Source organism: Felis catus, chromosome C1 (genome assembly GCF_018350175.1).
Source record: "Felis catus isolate Fca126 chromosome C1, F.catus_Fca126_mat1.0, whole genome shotgun sequence".
Lineage (NCBI taxonomy): Eukaryota > Metazoa > Chordata > Mammalia > Carnivora > Felidae > Felis > Felis catus.
The window spans coordinates 93,961,648-93,979,381 of record NC_058375.1 but is presented as its reverse complement, the minus strand read 5'-3'; the positions used below and the strand labels follow the sequence as shown (position 1 = coordinate 93,979,381).

The window sequence follows — 17,734 nt, the reverse complement described above, 5'->3', positions numbered from 1 at the left end:
TCTCCCTGGTGCTAAACCAAAGGCTTGAGCTCTCTCTCCAAGCGGGTGAGGGGTAACATTTTGACTTTAAGTATTGTTGTAATCCAAGGAACTCAAGCAGCCTTGAACAGTGTGCAGTGATCACGCCTAGTGCTGACTGGGGAGAGGGGCCAGGGTGATTTTCATGGGCAGCCCTCTCTAATAGCCCCTCTGGGCTCTGGCTACAGTCCTTTCCCAGCAGCCTCAGGGTCTGATGGCTAGGGGCTGTCCAAAGGTGTGGTTTGGGGGAATTTGTTTGTTTGTTTCTGCGGACCTAGACCCAGGAAGCCTGAGCGGTCTACGTTTACTCATCGGCCACTTGGGAACCTGTTCTCCAAGGTTTCCAGCGTAGGAAGACCCTAAACACTATAAAAGAGAGATTTTCAAAGAGTGTGGGGGAAGGGACAGGATAAAAGTAGTTCGAGGGGTGCCTGGGTGGCTCACTTGGTTAAGTGTCTTGATCTTGACTCAGGTCACGATCTCACAGTTTGTGAGTTTGAGCCGCGCCATCAGGCTCTGTGCTGACAGCATGGAGCCTGCTTGGGATTCTGTCTCTCCGTCTCTCTGTCCCTCCCCTGCTGGTGTTCGCTCTCTCTCTCTCTCTTAAATAAACTTTCGGGGCACCTGAGTGACTCAGTCGGTTGAGCATCCAACTTCAGCTCAGGTCACGATCTTGCAGTTGATGAGTTTGAGCCCCGCATCGGGCTCTGTGCTGACAGCTCGGAGCCTGGAGCCTGCTTCAGATTCTGTGTCCCCCTCTCTCTCTGCCCCTCCCCTGTTCATGCTCTGTGTCTCTCTGTCTCAAAAATAAATAAAAACACTAAAAAAAATTTTTTTTAATAATAAAATAAACTTTTTAAAAACTTAAAAAAAAGTTCTAGTATAGCATCAATAAATTATGCTTTGATATCGCAACTGTTTTCGTGCTTTGTTTTTCTTTCTCTTATTTTTTTTTAATGTCAAGTCCTTCTTAGAATTCCAATCTGCCTCACTTGTACTGAGGGCAACATGAGAAAGAGACCTTTCCCCATCTCATCTCAGCAGGGAGAGTGGGGGAGCCTGGTATTCAAAGGGGAGGCATAGAACAGAGGCAAAGAGATGCTTGCGAACCAAGTAGGACTTCTCAACGAGGCCCCGCCCCCCCACCCCTGCCACGTCCTCTTCACTCAAAGCTTGGAAGAGTCGGGCTTCATTTCAGGAAGGGAGACTGTTGCCTTACAGGCCTTCATTTGTTTCCCAACGCAGTCACCCCATTGGAAACGCTGTTTCGTATTCTATGTGTAAAACCGGGTTTTTGGCCCATCGGTTCCCATGTGAGATGACCCCCCTCTAACTGGACTCTTTTATGTAAGGGCCGCTTTGGATTCCAGAACGACTGGGTCAGATGATGGCCCTGCTTGGAATGGCCCACATATTTCTGGGCGTCTGTGTGTCTATGTTGCCCAGACATGCTCCTACTTAGCTTTGGTAATCCTTTCTGGACCGAGGGTGCCAAAGTAAGTATCAGTCACTCCGTCTCCAACAGCAATTGTAGATGGCCCAGGAAATGTCAGCCCTAGAAAATAAACAGCCCTAATATTAGCTCAGACGTGAGGACATTTTCCCCCAGCAGGTGTGTGTGTGTGTGGGGGGGGGGGAAGGCCCTTAAATTCTCATGTATTTTTAAAGTGTGCCTCATACACTCAATTCTCCCAGGCGTCACTAAATGTATTTTGGTCCAGAAGAGCAGTTATTACCATAGCTTTTGCCCGAGGGATGAGCCAGCATCCGGCCCTCAGTTCCCCGGGCTCGAGGTGGCCAGCTGTCCCCAGCACGGGGTGAGCGCCCGCATATCTCCTCAGCCCACGGTCCCCACTGCCGCCAGGCAGGCAGTGATTCCAGGGTCACGGTGCATGGCCACTCCTCCCGCCAGAGAAAAATGTGCATGTGGCAGTTGCGGACAGTTCCCCACGCGGACCCCAGGTGTCGCGCTGTCACCAATGAGCATCTGCTGTATACAACAGCGGTGTTGTACGGTAAGTCACGAGGCCTGCGTACCGCACGTCCGTTGTTTACGAGGCTCTCTTCTCGGCACTGGGCCTACCCGGAGGCCCACAGTCTGGTGGTCGCAGGTTTGACAGTCCAGCAGGAGAGACAGGACATTGTCATCATGCTGTGTGCTGATAGTGGCGGCTGGGCACGTAAGTGCTAGCTATAGGAAAGCTCCCACAGGAGGGACAGCCCAGACAGGACCACAGAGGCCAGGGAGGAAGAGGTCCAAGCAGAAAATGGGTTCGGAGCCGGTCTTGCTCGGTGCACACTGAGACCTCACTGAGTAGGCAGGAGGAAGGCTCCCGGAGAACGGAGAAAAGGGGGTTTGATGGGGTTGATGGAGACCAGGAGAGGCAGGAGCACGGCATTTCTCTGTGCTGCCTACAACCGAGAGTTTATCCCGTGACCGGATAAGGAGGCCGGAGGAGGTTAAAGCAACAGGTGTCAAAATGCAAGGTTTTGATGCAAGGTTTGGGAAATCCCCCGCTGGCCTGAACTTTACCTTCCCCTTCACAAACCTGTAGAGCAATGCTACGCCTTGGGGCAAGGTGGGCCGGGGAGGCCCAGAGAGAGGAGAGGCAGGGAAAAGAGACTGAGAAACAGCCAAGGAGCTTTCTCCTGCTGGGTCAGAAGACGACGTGCGCGCTCCCCTGCCATGAGACAGCCCGCAGCGTGAGGCAGTGTCTGATAAGCACCACATGATTGCTGTAACACCTGACGTCTGTTCTTTTAAGCACACAATCATTTTTATAACTATTTATAATATATTATACAATTATTTTATAATTTTACTAAAGGCTAGTCAAAATCTATGGAGACTTCTCATTTAAAAGATTTTAGGGGCGCCTGGGTGGCTCAGTCGGTTAAGCGTCCAGCTTCAGCTCAGGTCATGATCCCGCGGTCCGTGAGTTCGAGCCCCGTGTCGGGCTCTGTGCTGACGGCTCAGAGCCTGGAGGCTGCTTCAGATCCTCTGTCTCCCTCTCTCTCTGCCCCTCCCCTGCTCTCGCTCTGTCTCTCTCTCTCTCAAAACTAAATAAACATTAAAAAAATTTTTTTTTAGTAAAAGGTTTTAAAACAAGTTAGAAAATTCTGTTGCCGATTCTTTTCTCAGTGTTCAGGTAGGAGAGATTGAAAGGTATTATAAGCAGGTCCCTGGATAAAATCGTGTAACAATGGCAACATCCAAACACCTGTATTCAAGCGCTCTTTTCCTGGCATGAGTTTGTTTTTTAGGCGATGATAGAGCATCACCTTTATCTTGAAGGGACAGATCAAGGGTGCGTATTAAAAAAATCTGACAGCCATTTGTCATTCATCACAGAGAAGAGCAATAAAAATGGAACATTTTGTCTTTATAAGAAAACCGTGTGATTTATGGTTACGTTTGGTGGCTCTTTTAAGTACTTGCCATGAGAAAACCGAGGAACCCCCGTGTGAAATGGAAGATCTTCCTGGTGACTCGAGACCCCATTACAAAGTAGGGTAAAGACCCCATACTTTAAAGACCTTATTTTTTATAAAAGTAATGACGTGAATGACAGCGCTCAGCGTTCGTGCCCATCTGGCTTCTGCTTCCTGGCTGCCAAGTGAATGAGTAGCAAGGGTGTCTCTCCTTCGTACCCTCACTCCAGGCTCCCCTTTTTGTATTGGTCAATCGTTTTCCCATAAACGATTTTTTTTTCTGAGAAAGTCATTTACTCATGTTTCCCTTGGTGATTCAAAAATAATTCTTTCCAGGACGTAAACGAAGTAACAAATCCCATTAATTGAGATCTTAGAAGGCTCTCTGTGTTCAGGCGTATACAAAGCAAACTTCCTATCAGACATACTCTGTTTCCATGTTCATTTCTTAAAAATTTCAGCAATGTTTTCTATGCATCTTTCAATAAGGCCTGCTGACAAAAGATTTCATGTTGTTGCCATGGTGTTTTTCGAGTATTTCAGCCATTTTTCATGGTAAAGAAGCAAGCATTTCCCTAAGGGCATGCGGCTTTTTGTGTTTTGCAATTACTAGGAAACACCAAAAGACTCCTGTATACACTTATCATCACATTTAAGGAGATTTTGTTAAATACTGGGGTAAGTATTGTTAATAACTGTGAGCATCAATGAAATAATTGAGGAAGTTTGCATTCATTGTCTGGATGCTTAATTTTTAAATGTCTTACTAATTCGAAAGCTTTCTACGATCAAGAGCTAATATCTCAAGGCAAAAACTCTTAGGGCAATAACCTTCATTAACAATAATAAATGTCAACCACATTTCAGGGAATTATCTTGAAAACATTGTGGTTTTTTTGTCAACTTCTTTTTTAAAAAGTTTTTATTGATTTAAGAGAGAGAGAGAGAGAGAGAGAGAGTGGGAGAGGGGCAGAGAGAGAGGGAGAGAGAATCCCAAACAGTCCTCCTGACACAGGGCTTGAACTCACAACCATGAGATCATGACCTGAGCCGAAATCAAGAGTCAGGCGCTTAACCAACTGAGCCACTCAGGCGCCCCATCAAGTTTGTTTTAGGTCCAATTAGACTGTCATTGCTTTTGCCAGCTAATAATAAGAGCTTATTCAGGAGGAGAAAGGTCATCCCAGATTATTTTTTTATTGTTTCTTACGTTTGCATTATTGATAGTATCTCTAATCCAGGTCTCTTTGCAAGAATCTTTTAAAGCCACTTGTTCATTTTGTGAAGATTATATAGACACATAGTAAGCACGCAATAAGATTTTGGTTGAATCGAGAAAAATCTGACAGATGATACAGTTATCATTTCCTCCTTACAAAGCCTTAAGATCTTATGGTTCTCTTGGGGGGCCTGGGTGGCTCAGTCGGTTGAGCGTCTGACTTCGGCTCAGGTCACGATCTCACAGTTTGTGGGTTCGAGCCCCGCGTCGGGCTCTGTGCTGACAGCTCAGAGCCTGGAGTCTGCTACAGATTCTGTGTCTCCCTCTCTCTCTGCCCACCCACCCCACCCCCCACTCACACTCTGTCTCTCTCTCCTTCAAAAATAAATAAACATTAAAAAAAATGTTTTAAAAAAAAAGATGGTTCTCAAAGGATTGAGATCTATGGGGATCCCATAGATCCCACCTGTGGGGAGCAGTCCTATGGCCTCAATGGTTTGAAATGGGAAGTGAGAAGATTCTATTCCTGAGTTTGGGAGGATCAAGTTCTTAATTCTCAGGGACTTCTCAGCCAAGAAGCATTTTCCTGGATGTCATGCTCTCTCTTGGGAGGAGTAAAAACAGTCCATGCGACTTAATTCTTCACTTTCCCCCAGAGGGATGTATAAAGATGAACAGTCAAGACGCAAGCCCAGGCCTGCCGGCAATTCTGCTGGGAGAATCCAGCCAGTTTCCTTCCCCGATACACAGGGTGGTCTGCTCCAAGTTGGCCTGGTTCTAAGCTCTGAGGAAGTGACCCTGGGGACAGAACCAGGACAGGATCTACATATGGGTTGGCGAGCCCGGGATCACACTCAAGAAGGCATAGCCCTCTGGCAATCTTTAGGCATCAGTTAGGATTGCATTTGGCTTTCCCTTAACAGAAACCCACGCTGCCTCACCCACATGGGGCTTTGAGTTTTGCCGTGTAACAAGAAGTCAGGAAGCAGGGGAGGGGTGTTGTCAGGAGAGTCATGAAGGACTCAGATCCTTCTAGCTTCCTGCTCTGCTACCCTAGTGTGGGGCTTTTCTTTTCAGGGTCGTGGGATGGCCCCCTTCATTCCCAAGCATCTCTGTCTCACCCCAGGCAGGAAGAAGGGGAGGGGTGAGGCCAAAATGTAGTCTTTTCCTCTGGGGACTCTGCCTTTTATTAAGGGAGGGCCAGTCTTCCCAGAGACGTTTACCTCTATGTTATTGTCCAGCCCTGTAGGCATTTGCAAGTGAGCCAGAAAGGCCAGGTATTTCAACCGAACACATCATTGCCCCCACATCAGAGTGGTGTTCAGTTAGTAAAGATTAAGCGGAGAATGGATTCTAAGTGCACCGGGAGCGTCTGGGTGGTCGTGAGTGAACCACCTGATTTCATATTGAATAGACTGACCCTTGCTTTTTCACTCCCCACTTCTCAAAAACCTTTCATCATGCCTTGGGCAATGTATGACTTAGAAATATTGTCAGGAAGAACCACACTGACTTGTAACCGGTTCCCTGGGTGCCCCATCATGCCCCCGTGCTGGCCTGCGGTCCACTCTTCGAGTATGGGTGGCAGGAGTCAGGATGCCCGGTCCCAGGCTTTAGTTTACCATGGGGCTCTCCATGTCCTTGACCTACCTTGCGGGTACTTGAGGACAGCTCCAATTCATAAATAACCGGTGCCATCTGTGAGAAGCTGTGCAAAGGCTGAGGCTCCCCGGTGAAGCCACAGCACCCCCCGTCTGCTGTTCACCCTGACTCCAGGGGGGCACACAGCCCAGCAGCCCAGCAGCCCCAGAGGGCGCTGGATTTCAGCGTCCAGGAGACTGTGTGGGAGGCGTTCCCAGACAAGATGAGCTGGGGGCTGGCAGCGGGGGAGGCCCAGGGCTGGGGAGCTGGCTCTGCAATGAAGCTGTGACTTTCTACAGCTCCTTGGTGAATTTGCCACTTCTGCTCCAAGCCTCTTCCAAGGGGGATATCCACAAGGTCTGTAGATTTTGCTCAAACTGAATTGAATCGATACTAAGTTTGTTCAAACCCTGCGTTAAGAATTTTTGTGCTGTCCTCATGACAGTAGCATAACATACTTGACCCTGAGCAGAGCTAATAATCACCTATGTGGATGATTAGGAGGACGGACGAGTAGTTTTTTGTGTTTTTTTCCCTCATTTTCTTTTTTTTTAATTGTTTTTTTTTAATTGTTTTTGAATGTTTATTATTTTTGAAGGAGAGAGAGAGACAGAGCGTGAGCAGGGGAGGAGCAGAGAGAAAGGGAGACACAGAATCCAAAGTGGGCTCTGGGCTCTGAGCTGTCAGCACAGAGCCGGATACGGGGCTCAAACTCACAAACCGTGAGATCATGACCTGAGACGAAGTCGAACGCTTAACTGACTGAGCCACCCAGGGGCCCCTTTTTTCCCCCTCATTTTCAAATAGATAGATGATAGATAGATAGATAGATAGATAATAGATAGATGATAGAAGTATACACACACACACACACAAACTGCAGAAAATTTAGAAGTATCATGTTCTTGCTCTTCATTCCTACCATAACCCCAATTTTATTTAGGGTAGCAATGCGCCCAGGTAAAAGATTACATTTCTTAACCTTTCTTGCAACTAGCAAGTGCTAATGGGCTAGAAGTGGAACTTAGATGGGCTTTCAGGAAGATTCCTAAAGGAGAGAGGAGGGCAGACAGGGCAGGCACACATGCTCTTTTGTTCCAGTTTCTTCCTCCTTTTCTTTCTTTTTTTTTTTTTAATTTTTTTTTTCAACGTTTATTTATTTTTGGGACAGAGAGAGACAGAGCATGAACGGGGGAGGGGCAGAGAGAGAGGGAGACACAGAATCGGAAACAGGCTCCAGGCTCTGAGCCATCAGCCCAGAGCCTGACGTGGGGCTCGAACTCACGGACCGCGAGATCGTGACCTGGCTGAAGTCGGACGCTTAACCGACTGCGCCACCCAGGCGCCCCTCTTCCTCCTTTTCATGCCTGGAATGTGGATGTGATGGCTCGAACTCCAGCAGCCATCTTGGGTGTTTAGAATCGAACCTCTGTGTTGAAGGCAGTGATGCAGAAAAGTAGCAGGGACCTGCATCCCTGATGACTTTGTCCATCTGTCAAATAGCCCTGTAATACCTGCTTCTGGACTTCTTTTATGAGAGAGAATGACTTCCACTGCTTAAGTCACCAGGGTCGGGTCTCTGTTAACAACAACAAAAGTAATTCGTAGCTTGTTTAGTACCTGACACAGAGTGAGTGTCCAGTAAAAGTCTGGGGCCGCACAGTTCTCTGGAAAGACCTCTGGGTGATGAGAAGAAGCAAGGGCTGAAGAATCCCGTTCCTGTTTTGTCACCAGCTCCCTGAGTGACCAAGTCCGTGCCCTCTCTGGGTCTCAGTTTATTTTCTGTGAGGCACGAGGTCAGGGTAAATGCCCCCTCTGAGAGCTTCTTCGGCTGTTATCCCTCTGAATCTGTGGACTGAACAGACCTGGGTACTCTTTTGGTTTTGTATCTTGCTAATTTTGTAGCAGTAGGTGGGTCATTTAGCCTCTTGGAGTCCTGAATTTAAAAAAAAAAAAAAATCTCAGTCACCTCGCTTATCAGGCATGCAGGAAATGTTTATTGAATGAATGAGGAAGGTTGGGGACCATGTCACCTGTCTGGTTGCCTCCCCAGATGATAGCAAGGATAAAATGAGCTAAGCCTGCACAATGCCGTCCCAAGAGTAGATCCCCGAAACTCAAATGCCTCCAGGACTGGGTTGACCTGGCCTCCCCCTGCCCCTCACAGAGCTTAGGTTCTAGGTATTTGCCAGGACTGACCTCTACTCAGGATGACCCTGCCACTCCCCCCCCCCGCCCCAAGCATCTTCCAGACTGCTTCTTAGATGGCCAAAGTTCCTGGGCGAAGGAACAGAGAAAGAACCAAACCAGTCCTATGCCAGATGTGAGGAAGAAGAAATAGAATCAATCCCTCCGTGAATGAAGCTCCAGAGACAGCATCCCCCGTCTCCCCGCTGACCTCCTTCTGAGGATGCCAGGACTCCCGCCATCATTTGCTGTCAGGAGAGGAGCTCCCGCCATCCAAGGAGCTCCTTGGTTCCCATTGGCCCAGAGCTCTACCTGTGCTGCTGTTTCCCAACAGGAAATTCAGTTGCCCTGACACTCAATCTCCATAGCAACCCTTGCTTTTGAGACACTGAATGGAAACTGCTGGTGTGGGGAGGCCAGTAGCAGAATACTGATTTGTCCTGTGTCTGTAACCACGGCTGCGTCTCAATACCTTTCCAGATACCTAAGGAGCTAAAAATACATCTGGTTCTGTCTGGGGCTCTCCGCCCAGGCTAAGCATCTTAAAGTGCATCTGTGCTCTGACCTGCTAATATCAGTTACCTCAGGCAATTTGGGCCTGGGGGCCACGGAACGGGGCACAAGTCTGGAGGGGTCTGCTGGAAAGAAGAGAGACAAGTGAGCAGGGTCTCCGGAGAGGAAACTGAGGCATTCCGGGGGACAGCCAGCAGACAGCACTAACTCCCTGCAGAGCGCCAGTGAACTTGTCAGTGCAACCCACGATCCCAGCATTTGGCCATTGGCTCATTCGACAACCGCGGATTAAGCCTCTACTCCATCCCGGAGTCCGTGCGGGGCGCTGGCTTTACAGGGGTGAAGAAGAGAGGGCCCACGTGGGGCGTCTGGGCGGCTCGGTTAAGCGTCTGACTCTTGATTTCGGCTCAGCTCTTGATCTCACGGTTTGTGAGATCGAGCCTGGTGTCAGGCTCCGCACCGACAGTGTGGGGCTTCTTGGGATTCTTTCCCCCTCCCTCTCTCTCTCTGCCCCTCCCCCACTTGCACGCTCTCTCGAAAATACATCAACTTAAAAAAAAGAGAGAGAGCGCACATGTTCCCTGCTCTCACCGGTTTACAGGATGTTTGAAATGGGGATTATCCCTGAAAGTGCAAGCCTACTACGTGTATTCCTGGATGCTGTCCCTGCTCTGCCGTGAGCCTCCCGGCTCAAAGATTATTTGGACTCGTAACCTGGGCAGGGTTTCGCGGCACGGAGTAGGTGGCAAGCTAACAGGGGGCCGACTGCAATGGCATGGAGCTGAGTGGCATTGCCCCTGCGGCCGGGGCCGTCCCACCCGGGGCAGCCTCCCTCTCCGGGGGCCTCCCACGCACTCTGGCCAGCACTGCAGAGGGGGTGCTCGGGCTGTGAGGTACTGCATTCAGGATAGATAGTGACCACTCCACCGACACCTGTTAAGGCAGCCCAGGACAAAGCGACAGGTTGAATTACTTCCTAGTGTCCTTGGCAGGATTTGCAGACAGTCCTCCCCACCCCCCACCTCCTTCTTCCCGTAATCACTGCACATGTCATTCAATTACTCCTGCATTTCCCAGAGCCGGAAGCTGTGCAGAGTTTAGAGCAAGCGGTGCGTGCCAGGGCTGCTCCAGAAAAGCAGGTGCCACACGGCCCTGGCCCCAGTCCCCGCTCGAACCCCGGCCTCCGCCATAAGGCACATGGGCCACAAGATGGAGAGACGGGGTTACCGGCAGGCGCCGTGCAGGCACAGGAAGATCCCACAGATGATGCACCAGGTCACATGAGGGTGCCACCGCGACCCTGACTGACTTCTTGAGCCTCAGGGCCTCAGATCCCGTGGCCGGCTGTTTGGCCTGGAGCAAAGAAAAGGGGCTGGGCTCCTGGACGCATCCCAAATCCGTTGGGCCATCTGGCGGAGAATGAGAATGATTCCATGCAGCCTAATTCTCTTTTTTTGGCAAAGCAGCTCCAGATCTGCCCGACGGGGGCATCTTTGCTTTCGGTTCCCTCCTGCAACTCTGTGGGCAAAACAACACCCTGACTCCTTCTGCCCGGATCATTTCCTCCTTCGCCCGAGGGAGTAGCAGCTCTCTGATGGTTTTCCTTTCCTTTCCTACTGGAGAAAGGATCCTGTGGCTACCTGGGGATTGCTCTGTAACTGACCACCTGTCCCTACTGGTGGCTTCCTGCAGGGCCTTGGGGTGGAGCAGGGACTCCACAGACCTTAGACGCTGCACGAACCCTTTGCGGGGGTTGGGGGGGGGGCACCAGGACGGTCCTCTCTTGGACCAGGACCTCTTTGCCAGGTGCTGGTGTCATTCAGGGCTGCACCTCGGGTGCTTCCGACCACCTCTACCCTCTGACTCAAGCTGCCTTCAGAGCCCATCTAAAAAAATTTTTTTTTCAACGTTTATTTATTTTGGGGACAGAGAGAGACAGAGCATGAACAGGGGAGGGGCAGAGAGAGAGGGAGACACAGAATTGGAAACAGGCTCCAGGCTCTGAGCCATCAGCCCAGAGCCCCATGCGGGGCTCGAACTCACGGACCGCAAGATCGTGACCTGGCTGAAGTCGGACGCCCAACCGACTGCGCCACCCAGGCGCCCCATTCAGAGCCCATCTAAAGACACCTTCCAGAAACAGAGTCCCAGCAGGGCCCTTCCCACAGCTCTGTGGGGGAAGAAACAGTGGACAAAATTAGCTGATCAGGGATACCATTCCATGGCACTGCGGAGCCTGTGTCCATGGCCTGGTTGAGGAAAGCGCCTTGTACCCAGGATCAAAAATCTGGGTCCTAGTCCTGGTCTTCCAGCGACCAGACAGCCACCTTAGCTGTGGCGAACCCTTCCGAATCTGTAACCCACCTCACCAGGTTTTCAGGAAGATTCATCCAACTAAGGGATATTCAGATGCTTTGAACAATAACATGGAGATGTATGAATTTATTCAACACCTCCTTTGTGGTTGGCGCTGAGCTGGATGATGTGGCAGACACAGAAATGGTGGCCTCCACCCTGAGGAAGTTTGCATAATCTGGAGCTGACGCCTCAGGGCCTCAGGGCCGTGAGCCTCAGGGCCGCAAGCAGTGTGACCTCTCTGATGGTTGTGGTTCTTTAGGAAAGGCAAGAGGAGGCAGGAGCAGGGTGGACATGTGACAGGTGTGAAACAGGCCAAGGGAAAGTCTGTGCTCTTCTGGGCCGTTAAGTGTAATAGGAGATTGGGGAGGAGAGAAAAGGGGAGTATGTAGGGCAGGGTCCCAAGCATCCGGGAGGCCTGGTGAAGGAAGCCCATTTTGAGTCGGACTGCATAGATGGCCCGCGAAGGTATTCAGAGCTGGCTTCAGAGAGGTGGCTGAGAGGGTGGTGGGGGAGAAGGGCGCTGAGGGTGGGGGGCACATAGTGAGCGAAGGTATGGAAGCCCAGCTCTGAGTGACACAACAGAGACAACCCTCCCAGTGGGGAGATACGCTTGTGAACACAGGTCGGGCTTTGTGAACACGGGTCGGGCTTTGGGCTCCAATTTTAGGCGCGTCACTTAGCAGTCGTTTGTCTTGGACAAGCTTTGTTTGTTTATTTATTTATAAATGTTTATTTATTTTTGAGAGAGCGCGAGTGGGGGACGGGCAGAGAGAGAGGGGGAGACACAGAATCCGAAGTAGGCTCCAGGCTCTGAGCTGTCGGCACAGAGCCCAACGTGGGGCTCGAACTCACGAATCAGGAGATCGTGACCTGAGCCGAAGTCGGATGCTCAACCCACTGAGCCACCCAGGCGTCCCCGTCTTGGACAAGCTTAATTAGCCTGTCTGAGTCTCAGGTTCTTCGCCTATGAAGACTTGCTAGCCATAATTATGTGCAATAGCTAGCGTGAGGATTATATTAGATCCGGGCCTGAATTTACGGCTCACTAGCTGCCTGACCCAAACAAGCGAACTTCTCTGAGTCTCAGGTTTCTCATCTTTAGAGTAGGGATTATACCTCCTCCAAAGGATGGGGGTAGGATCGAAGGAGCTGATGTACGTAAACTATTTGGCATAGGGTAAACGCCCAGGGAATGGCGGAATGTGCCAGAACCACTCGAGGGAGGTGGGGAGTCGGGAAGTTGTTTGAGCAGAGGGGAAGGGTTTGAGCCGAGCCACCCACCCACATGAGTGTTCCATGTGAGGGGGAGCCCGGTGGGGAGCAAAGCCTCTCTCCATGCCTCTCCCAGGCTTGAGCCAGTGAGCTAACCAGGCCAGTAACCACAGCCCTGCAGGGAAGGCTTTCATACCCTGGACCCAAATGATCAACTTAACGGCTTTATAGCAGAGGCAGGGAAGGAATTCAGAGAGGGCTCTCCTCTGGCAGCCGAGCGTGAGCTGTAAACCTCTTTTCTTTGTTGGAAGGAAAAAGAAATCATTTTAGTGAATTTCTTTTCTTGCAGGCACACTGAGTCACAGAGCCTGGACATCGTCTCCCTGGAGGAAGCCTCCGAATTCCCCCAGACACCCCTGCTGAGGCCTGGAAAGGTAAGTGAGCTCAAGCTGCCAGGGTCACTGGGCCCTGGGTGCCTGGCTGAAGAGGGGGGGTGGGGTACGGCAGGCTGCACAGGCCCCAGGTGACTCGGAACCGCCCATCCCTTCCTGTGGGCTGCCTCCTGGGTGCTCCTTCCTGTGGCCAGTCCTTAGACCGCTACCCGGAGCACCCAGACAGCTCATCGTCACGGGCTTGGTCTCTAAGTCCCCCTGATGTGGGACCTCCCTTGGGCCTATGCAGTCAGGAGAGGCAGCCTGGCGTGAGCGGGAACCGTGGATCCAGGACAGAAACGCTAGCGTTAAATCTCCTTGTTTTCTCTGCCTGCACGACGGGACAGTGTCCTGCCCTGCCTGTCTCTAGGTTCCACGTGCAGGCCGTTTGGGTTAATGTTGTCATCCTAACACCTTACAGACAGTCATGAATGCCCAAGTCGCTTACATGCTTCCTTCCCTCTTGGGTAAATAATCCCAAACCCTTGCCTTCCAATCCAGTTCAAGTCCTGTCCCTCTTTCTGCTACATATTTTCACGTTCATGGCCTGTGGAGCTTAAAGCCCTCTCACCAGACAGCCCCTAAGCCAGGCCGGGCCAGCGTGCAGTGGTGGGGAAGGACCTCACCGCGCCTAACATGGAGGTCCCACAGGGACTCTGGCCAAGAGCTCCCTGCCTTGCTGGCACTCCCTAAGACCCTCTGGTGGGAGCGGCTGCCGCTCTGGACACCCGGCGTTTTCTCTGTCACCTGTTACTGCCTCCCCTGCCTCCATGCCTGCTGCACGGCACCCAAAGGCCGGAGAGTTAGCCAAGCCTCCAGGTGAGGCCAGTGCCTCCCAGCAATGCAGACACTTGGCTTCGGGAAGGAACAGCCACCCACGTCCTGCCCGTGGGCTTGGTTGAGCCTCCCAGAGAGGCCGCCGGCCTCTCCTGTCCCAATGGCTGTGTCTGAGCACACAGCGCTGCAGGAGCAGGTCTGATTTCCTCTCTTCCCTCAGGTGCTGAGCTGGGTGCCTGGCTCAGAGCAAGTGTGGCCCTGATCACTGGGCTGGTTACAGGAAGGAAGGAAGGAAGAAGGAAGGAAGGAAGGAAGGAAGGAAGGAAGGAAGGAAGGAAGGAAGGAAGAATTGTGCTAAAGGTCTCATCCCCTGAGGATCTGGTTTTCCTCAGGACATGAAATCTCTCCCAACACTGAAAACTCCTCCTCCCCTTCCTTGGGCCAGCCACGCGGGCATATTTCTCCAAGAGGATAATTCCATCTCTTTCCCTGGGAGTTTCCAACCCTAAAATGGCTCAGGCTTGCGCAGTGGTGCCAAATATGGCACACAGATTATTCTGAGCAACTCACAGCCTGGTCTTACACAAATAGTGAAGTAGAAGTGGAGAAGTGGATAATTCTGGTGTTCTCTTTCTTCGTGCCTGTCCTCCCTACCGTCATTGATTGAGTGAGTCACTCATTGATTCATTGATTCAAACTGTTACAGAGCGCGGGACACTGGTAGGTTCAGGCTATACACAGGGACCATGTGAGCTGTGGCCTGGGGAGTTTGCGGCCTGGAAGGAATTTGTCTGTCAGCCAGGAACACAAAGTGCAGGGGGTCTAGTTGACGGAAGGAAGGCCAGGGAAGCTAGGAGGAGGGGGAGGAGGCCGGGAAAAAAGGAGTTTGGTCTGGGAAACATCTGCAAGACAGTGTTTCATCTGATCTGAGCAAGGGGGATCCTTCTGCCGGATTCCTGCTAAGGTGTTGGTTGTTAATTAAAGAAAGTGCTAGCCGCCGACAGCGTTAAAGTGTGGCCCTTCCTTTTGACAACCGTATTTGTTTTCGTTGCCTGCTGCCCGGGAAGCGTGTGGCATTGGCATCAAGTCGACCTGGGTTCAAAACCTGACTGCCCATCGCTGTCTCTAACTTGGAGCAAGTCATTTGGTTTCTGGAATCTTCACTTGGTATAAACCGGAGACTATCTTCTTCACCCCAAAGGGTTGTTGTATGGATTAAATGGGATGTCACATAGAAAGGGCTTAGCTCAGAGCTGGAACTGCGCAGGTGCCCAGTAATGTGGTTTTGACCTCAGAAAATTAAACAAGCATTAATATGATCCAATTCTACCTCCGGGTGTGTTCAGAGGAAATGAAAGGAGACTCTCAAAGAAATGTGTGTACACCCGTTATTCACAATAGCCCCAAACCGGAAGCAACCCAGGTTGGATGAATGGATAAACAAAATGTGATACACACACACACACACACACACACACACACACACACACTGGACATTAGGCTTAGCCAATCACAAAGGGACAAATACGGCATGATTCCACTTATATGAGGCACCTAGAGTAGTTACATTCATAGAGCCAGACAGCAGAATGGTGGCTCCCAGGGGCCGGGGAGGAGAGGAGAATGGGGAGTTGGTGTTTAGTGGGCCGAGTTTCATTTTGGGGTGATGGGAAAGTTCTGGAGATGGACGGTGGTGACAGTTGTACACTAATGTGAATGTATTTTGGTGGGGGGAAGGGCAGAGGGACAGAGGGAGAGAGAGAGTCCCAAGTGGGCTCTATGCTCAGTACGGAGCCGACTCGGGGCTCAATCCCACCACCCTGGAATCATGACCTGAGCTGAAATCAAGAGTCAGGTGCTTGGCCGACTGAGCCACCCAGGGGCGCCAACAATGTAGATGTACTTAATGCCATCAAACTCTACAGTTAAAAATAGAAAATGTTGTTATGTATATTCTATCACAATAAAAAATGTTGCTTTTACTCTCTTTCTCCAGCAGCGGAGCCTCTACAGACTTCTCTCTTCTTCATAAGGGACGTGGACAACCGCAAGCTTGGTGTGACACTTCTAAAAGGTCACCCCCCCTGAGCTTGATGCCTCATTATCAACGGATCCTGCCCAGACTCCCAGAGAGGGCGATTGATTAATCAATGTTCTGTCGAGGCCAAAGAGTCTATACATCAGGCTGTTTGGAAGGAAGCTGGCTGTAGACTGGAGTCAGGCAGAGGGAGGAGAGGCCGACGAACATTCACCGAGTGTCCACCGTGGGCTGGCAAAAGTGCTCAGCAGTTGCCAGGCATATGAACGACAAGCTTCTGCCCTCAAGGAATTCACAAGGAACTTCTCCCCTTATGGCCAGCCGGCCATCCCCCACTGTGGAGATGGCAAGGAGGGGAAAGGGGAAATGATACACTTTTGCAATTGTCTCTCTGGACTCAGGACCCAGAGAGTTTTCTAGGGCCCCCAGAAGACCTGGCTCCTGAGGCTAGCCCTGCTTACTGACCTTCAACACAAAAGTGCCTCTGTGTCCAGACCTGGAGGAACAGTCAGGGTTGTCTGGTGGGATCGTCACAGTGCTGAGGTTGGTAAGAGCCCAGGTCATGGGCAGAGAGGAAAGGAAACCTATCTGGGTATCCTGCTTCCTGCAGCCCCTGGGCGGGGGCGGGGGGGTCGGTGCAGGAGGGCCAGGATTTGCTTCTGCTAGCATTCCCTGGGGATCACATGGCCCAAGAGTTGGGGAATCTTTATGGGGACCCCCCCAAATAGTTTAGGGTCCTGAAAAGAAGCTCTCATATTTCCTACATCCCCCCACTAGCCTCAGGCATATGGCAGATAGGGATTCCACTGCAGAGGGTGCTTGGCAGTTCAAACATGAGGTCCCAAGTCCAAGGAAGTGTTTTAACTCATTCAACAAACACCTATCAAGCCCTTACTTACTACCAGGCATGTTAATAATTCAGGCTATGCTCTTAAGCTGGACAGGAGATATTGGTCTAATTGTAATTTCTAAAAAGTTGAAAGTATAAGTCTCCTACAGATACAGAATAAACGTGTCAAAGATTTTATTTAACTCCTCCATTAACGAGGTAACCAATAAAATACGCTGGTTCAAAGAGCCTTTAAGGAACTGGATTTAAAGGGAAGACACCGGTGCACCTGGGTGGCTCAGTCGGCTGAGCGTCTGACTTCGGCCCAGGTTATGATCTCAAAGTCTGTGAGTTCGAGCCCCGCGTCAGGCTCTGTGCTGACAGCTCAGAGCCTGGAGCTGCTTCGGATTCTGTGTCTCCCTCTCTCTGCCCCGCCCCGTTCACGTTCTGTCTCTCTTTCAAAAATAAATAGATGTTAAAAAAAAAAAAATTCAAAGGGAAGACACATCAAAATAAATTTCTTTGTAAGTTGGAGACAAATCTGGTAAGTGTCCTGCAGAGTAATTAAACGGGTTATCTCTCCTACCAGCCAGAAATCATTTGACTCTCTACCAGACGGTGAACTGGTCTTCTAGAGCATGCCATCCAATAGATATACACTGGGAACCATGCGTGTGATTCAAATTTTTTTAGTAGTCACGTTAAAAAGTAAAAATGAACAGGTGAAATCAATGTTAATAATACATTTTATTGGGGCGCCTGGGTGGCTCGGTCAGTTGAGCATCCGACTCTTGATTTCAGCTCAGGTCAGGATCTCAAGGTTGTGGGATTGAGCCCCGTGTGGGGCTCTGTGTTGAGCGTGAAACCTACTTAAGATTCTCCCTCTCTCTCTCTGTCTCTCTCTCTCCTTCTGATCCTCTCCCTTGCTCACACACGCTCGCTCTCTCTCTCTAAAATAAAAAAAAAAATTAATTAATAATATACTTTATTTAACCCAACAGGTCCAAAATACTGTCATTTTAACATGTGGCATTAGCACTTAACACGTTAAGTGCTCAAAAGCTCTATGTTGATAGCAC

The 17,734-nt window shown here is 50.5% G+C and overlaps 1 protein-coding gene and 1 long non-coding RNA gene across 3 annotated transcripts in view; one reads left to right on the top strand and one right to left on the bottom strand.

Annotated features, from left to right (window-relative positions):
• Positions 1 to 1,664: 1,664 nt before the first annotated feature.
• On the top strand, positions 1,665 to 17,034 carry LOC102900140. Its single transcript, XR_440970.4, has 3 exons — positions 1,665 to 2,033; positions 12,930 to 13,014; positions 15,785 to 17,034. It is a non-coding gene; the product is annotated as an uncharacterized LOC102900140 (long non-coding RNA).
• The window catches only part of KCNC4 (potassium voltage-gated channel subfamily C member 4), a 45,843-nt gene continuing 35,682 nt past the window's right edge, over positions 7,574 to 17,734 (bottom strand). The window contains exon 5 of one of the 2 annotated variants that reach the window (XR_002161158.3): positions 7,574 to 8,246. Coding sequence is in view for 1 of the 2 variants with exons in the window: in XM_006934985.5 (XP_006935047.1) it covers positions 8,227 to 8,246 (20 nt within the window). In the remaining variant the exon portion in view is untranslated. The remainder of the gene's footprint in view (positions 8,247 to 17,734) is intronic. The other variant, XM_006934985.5, reaches the window with a different exon arrangement.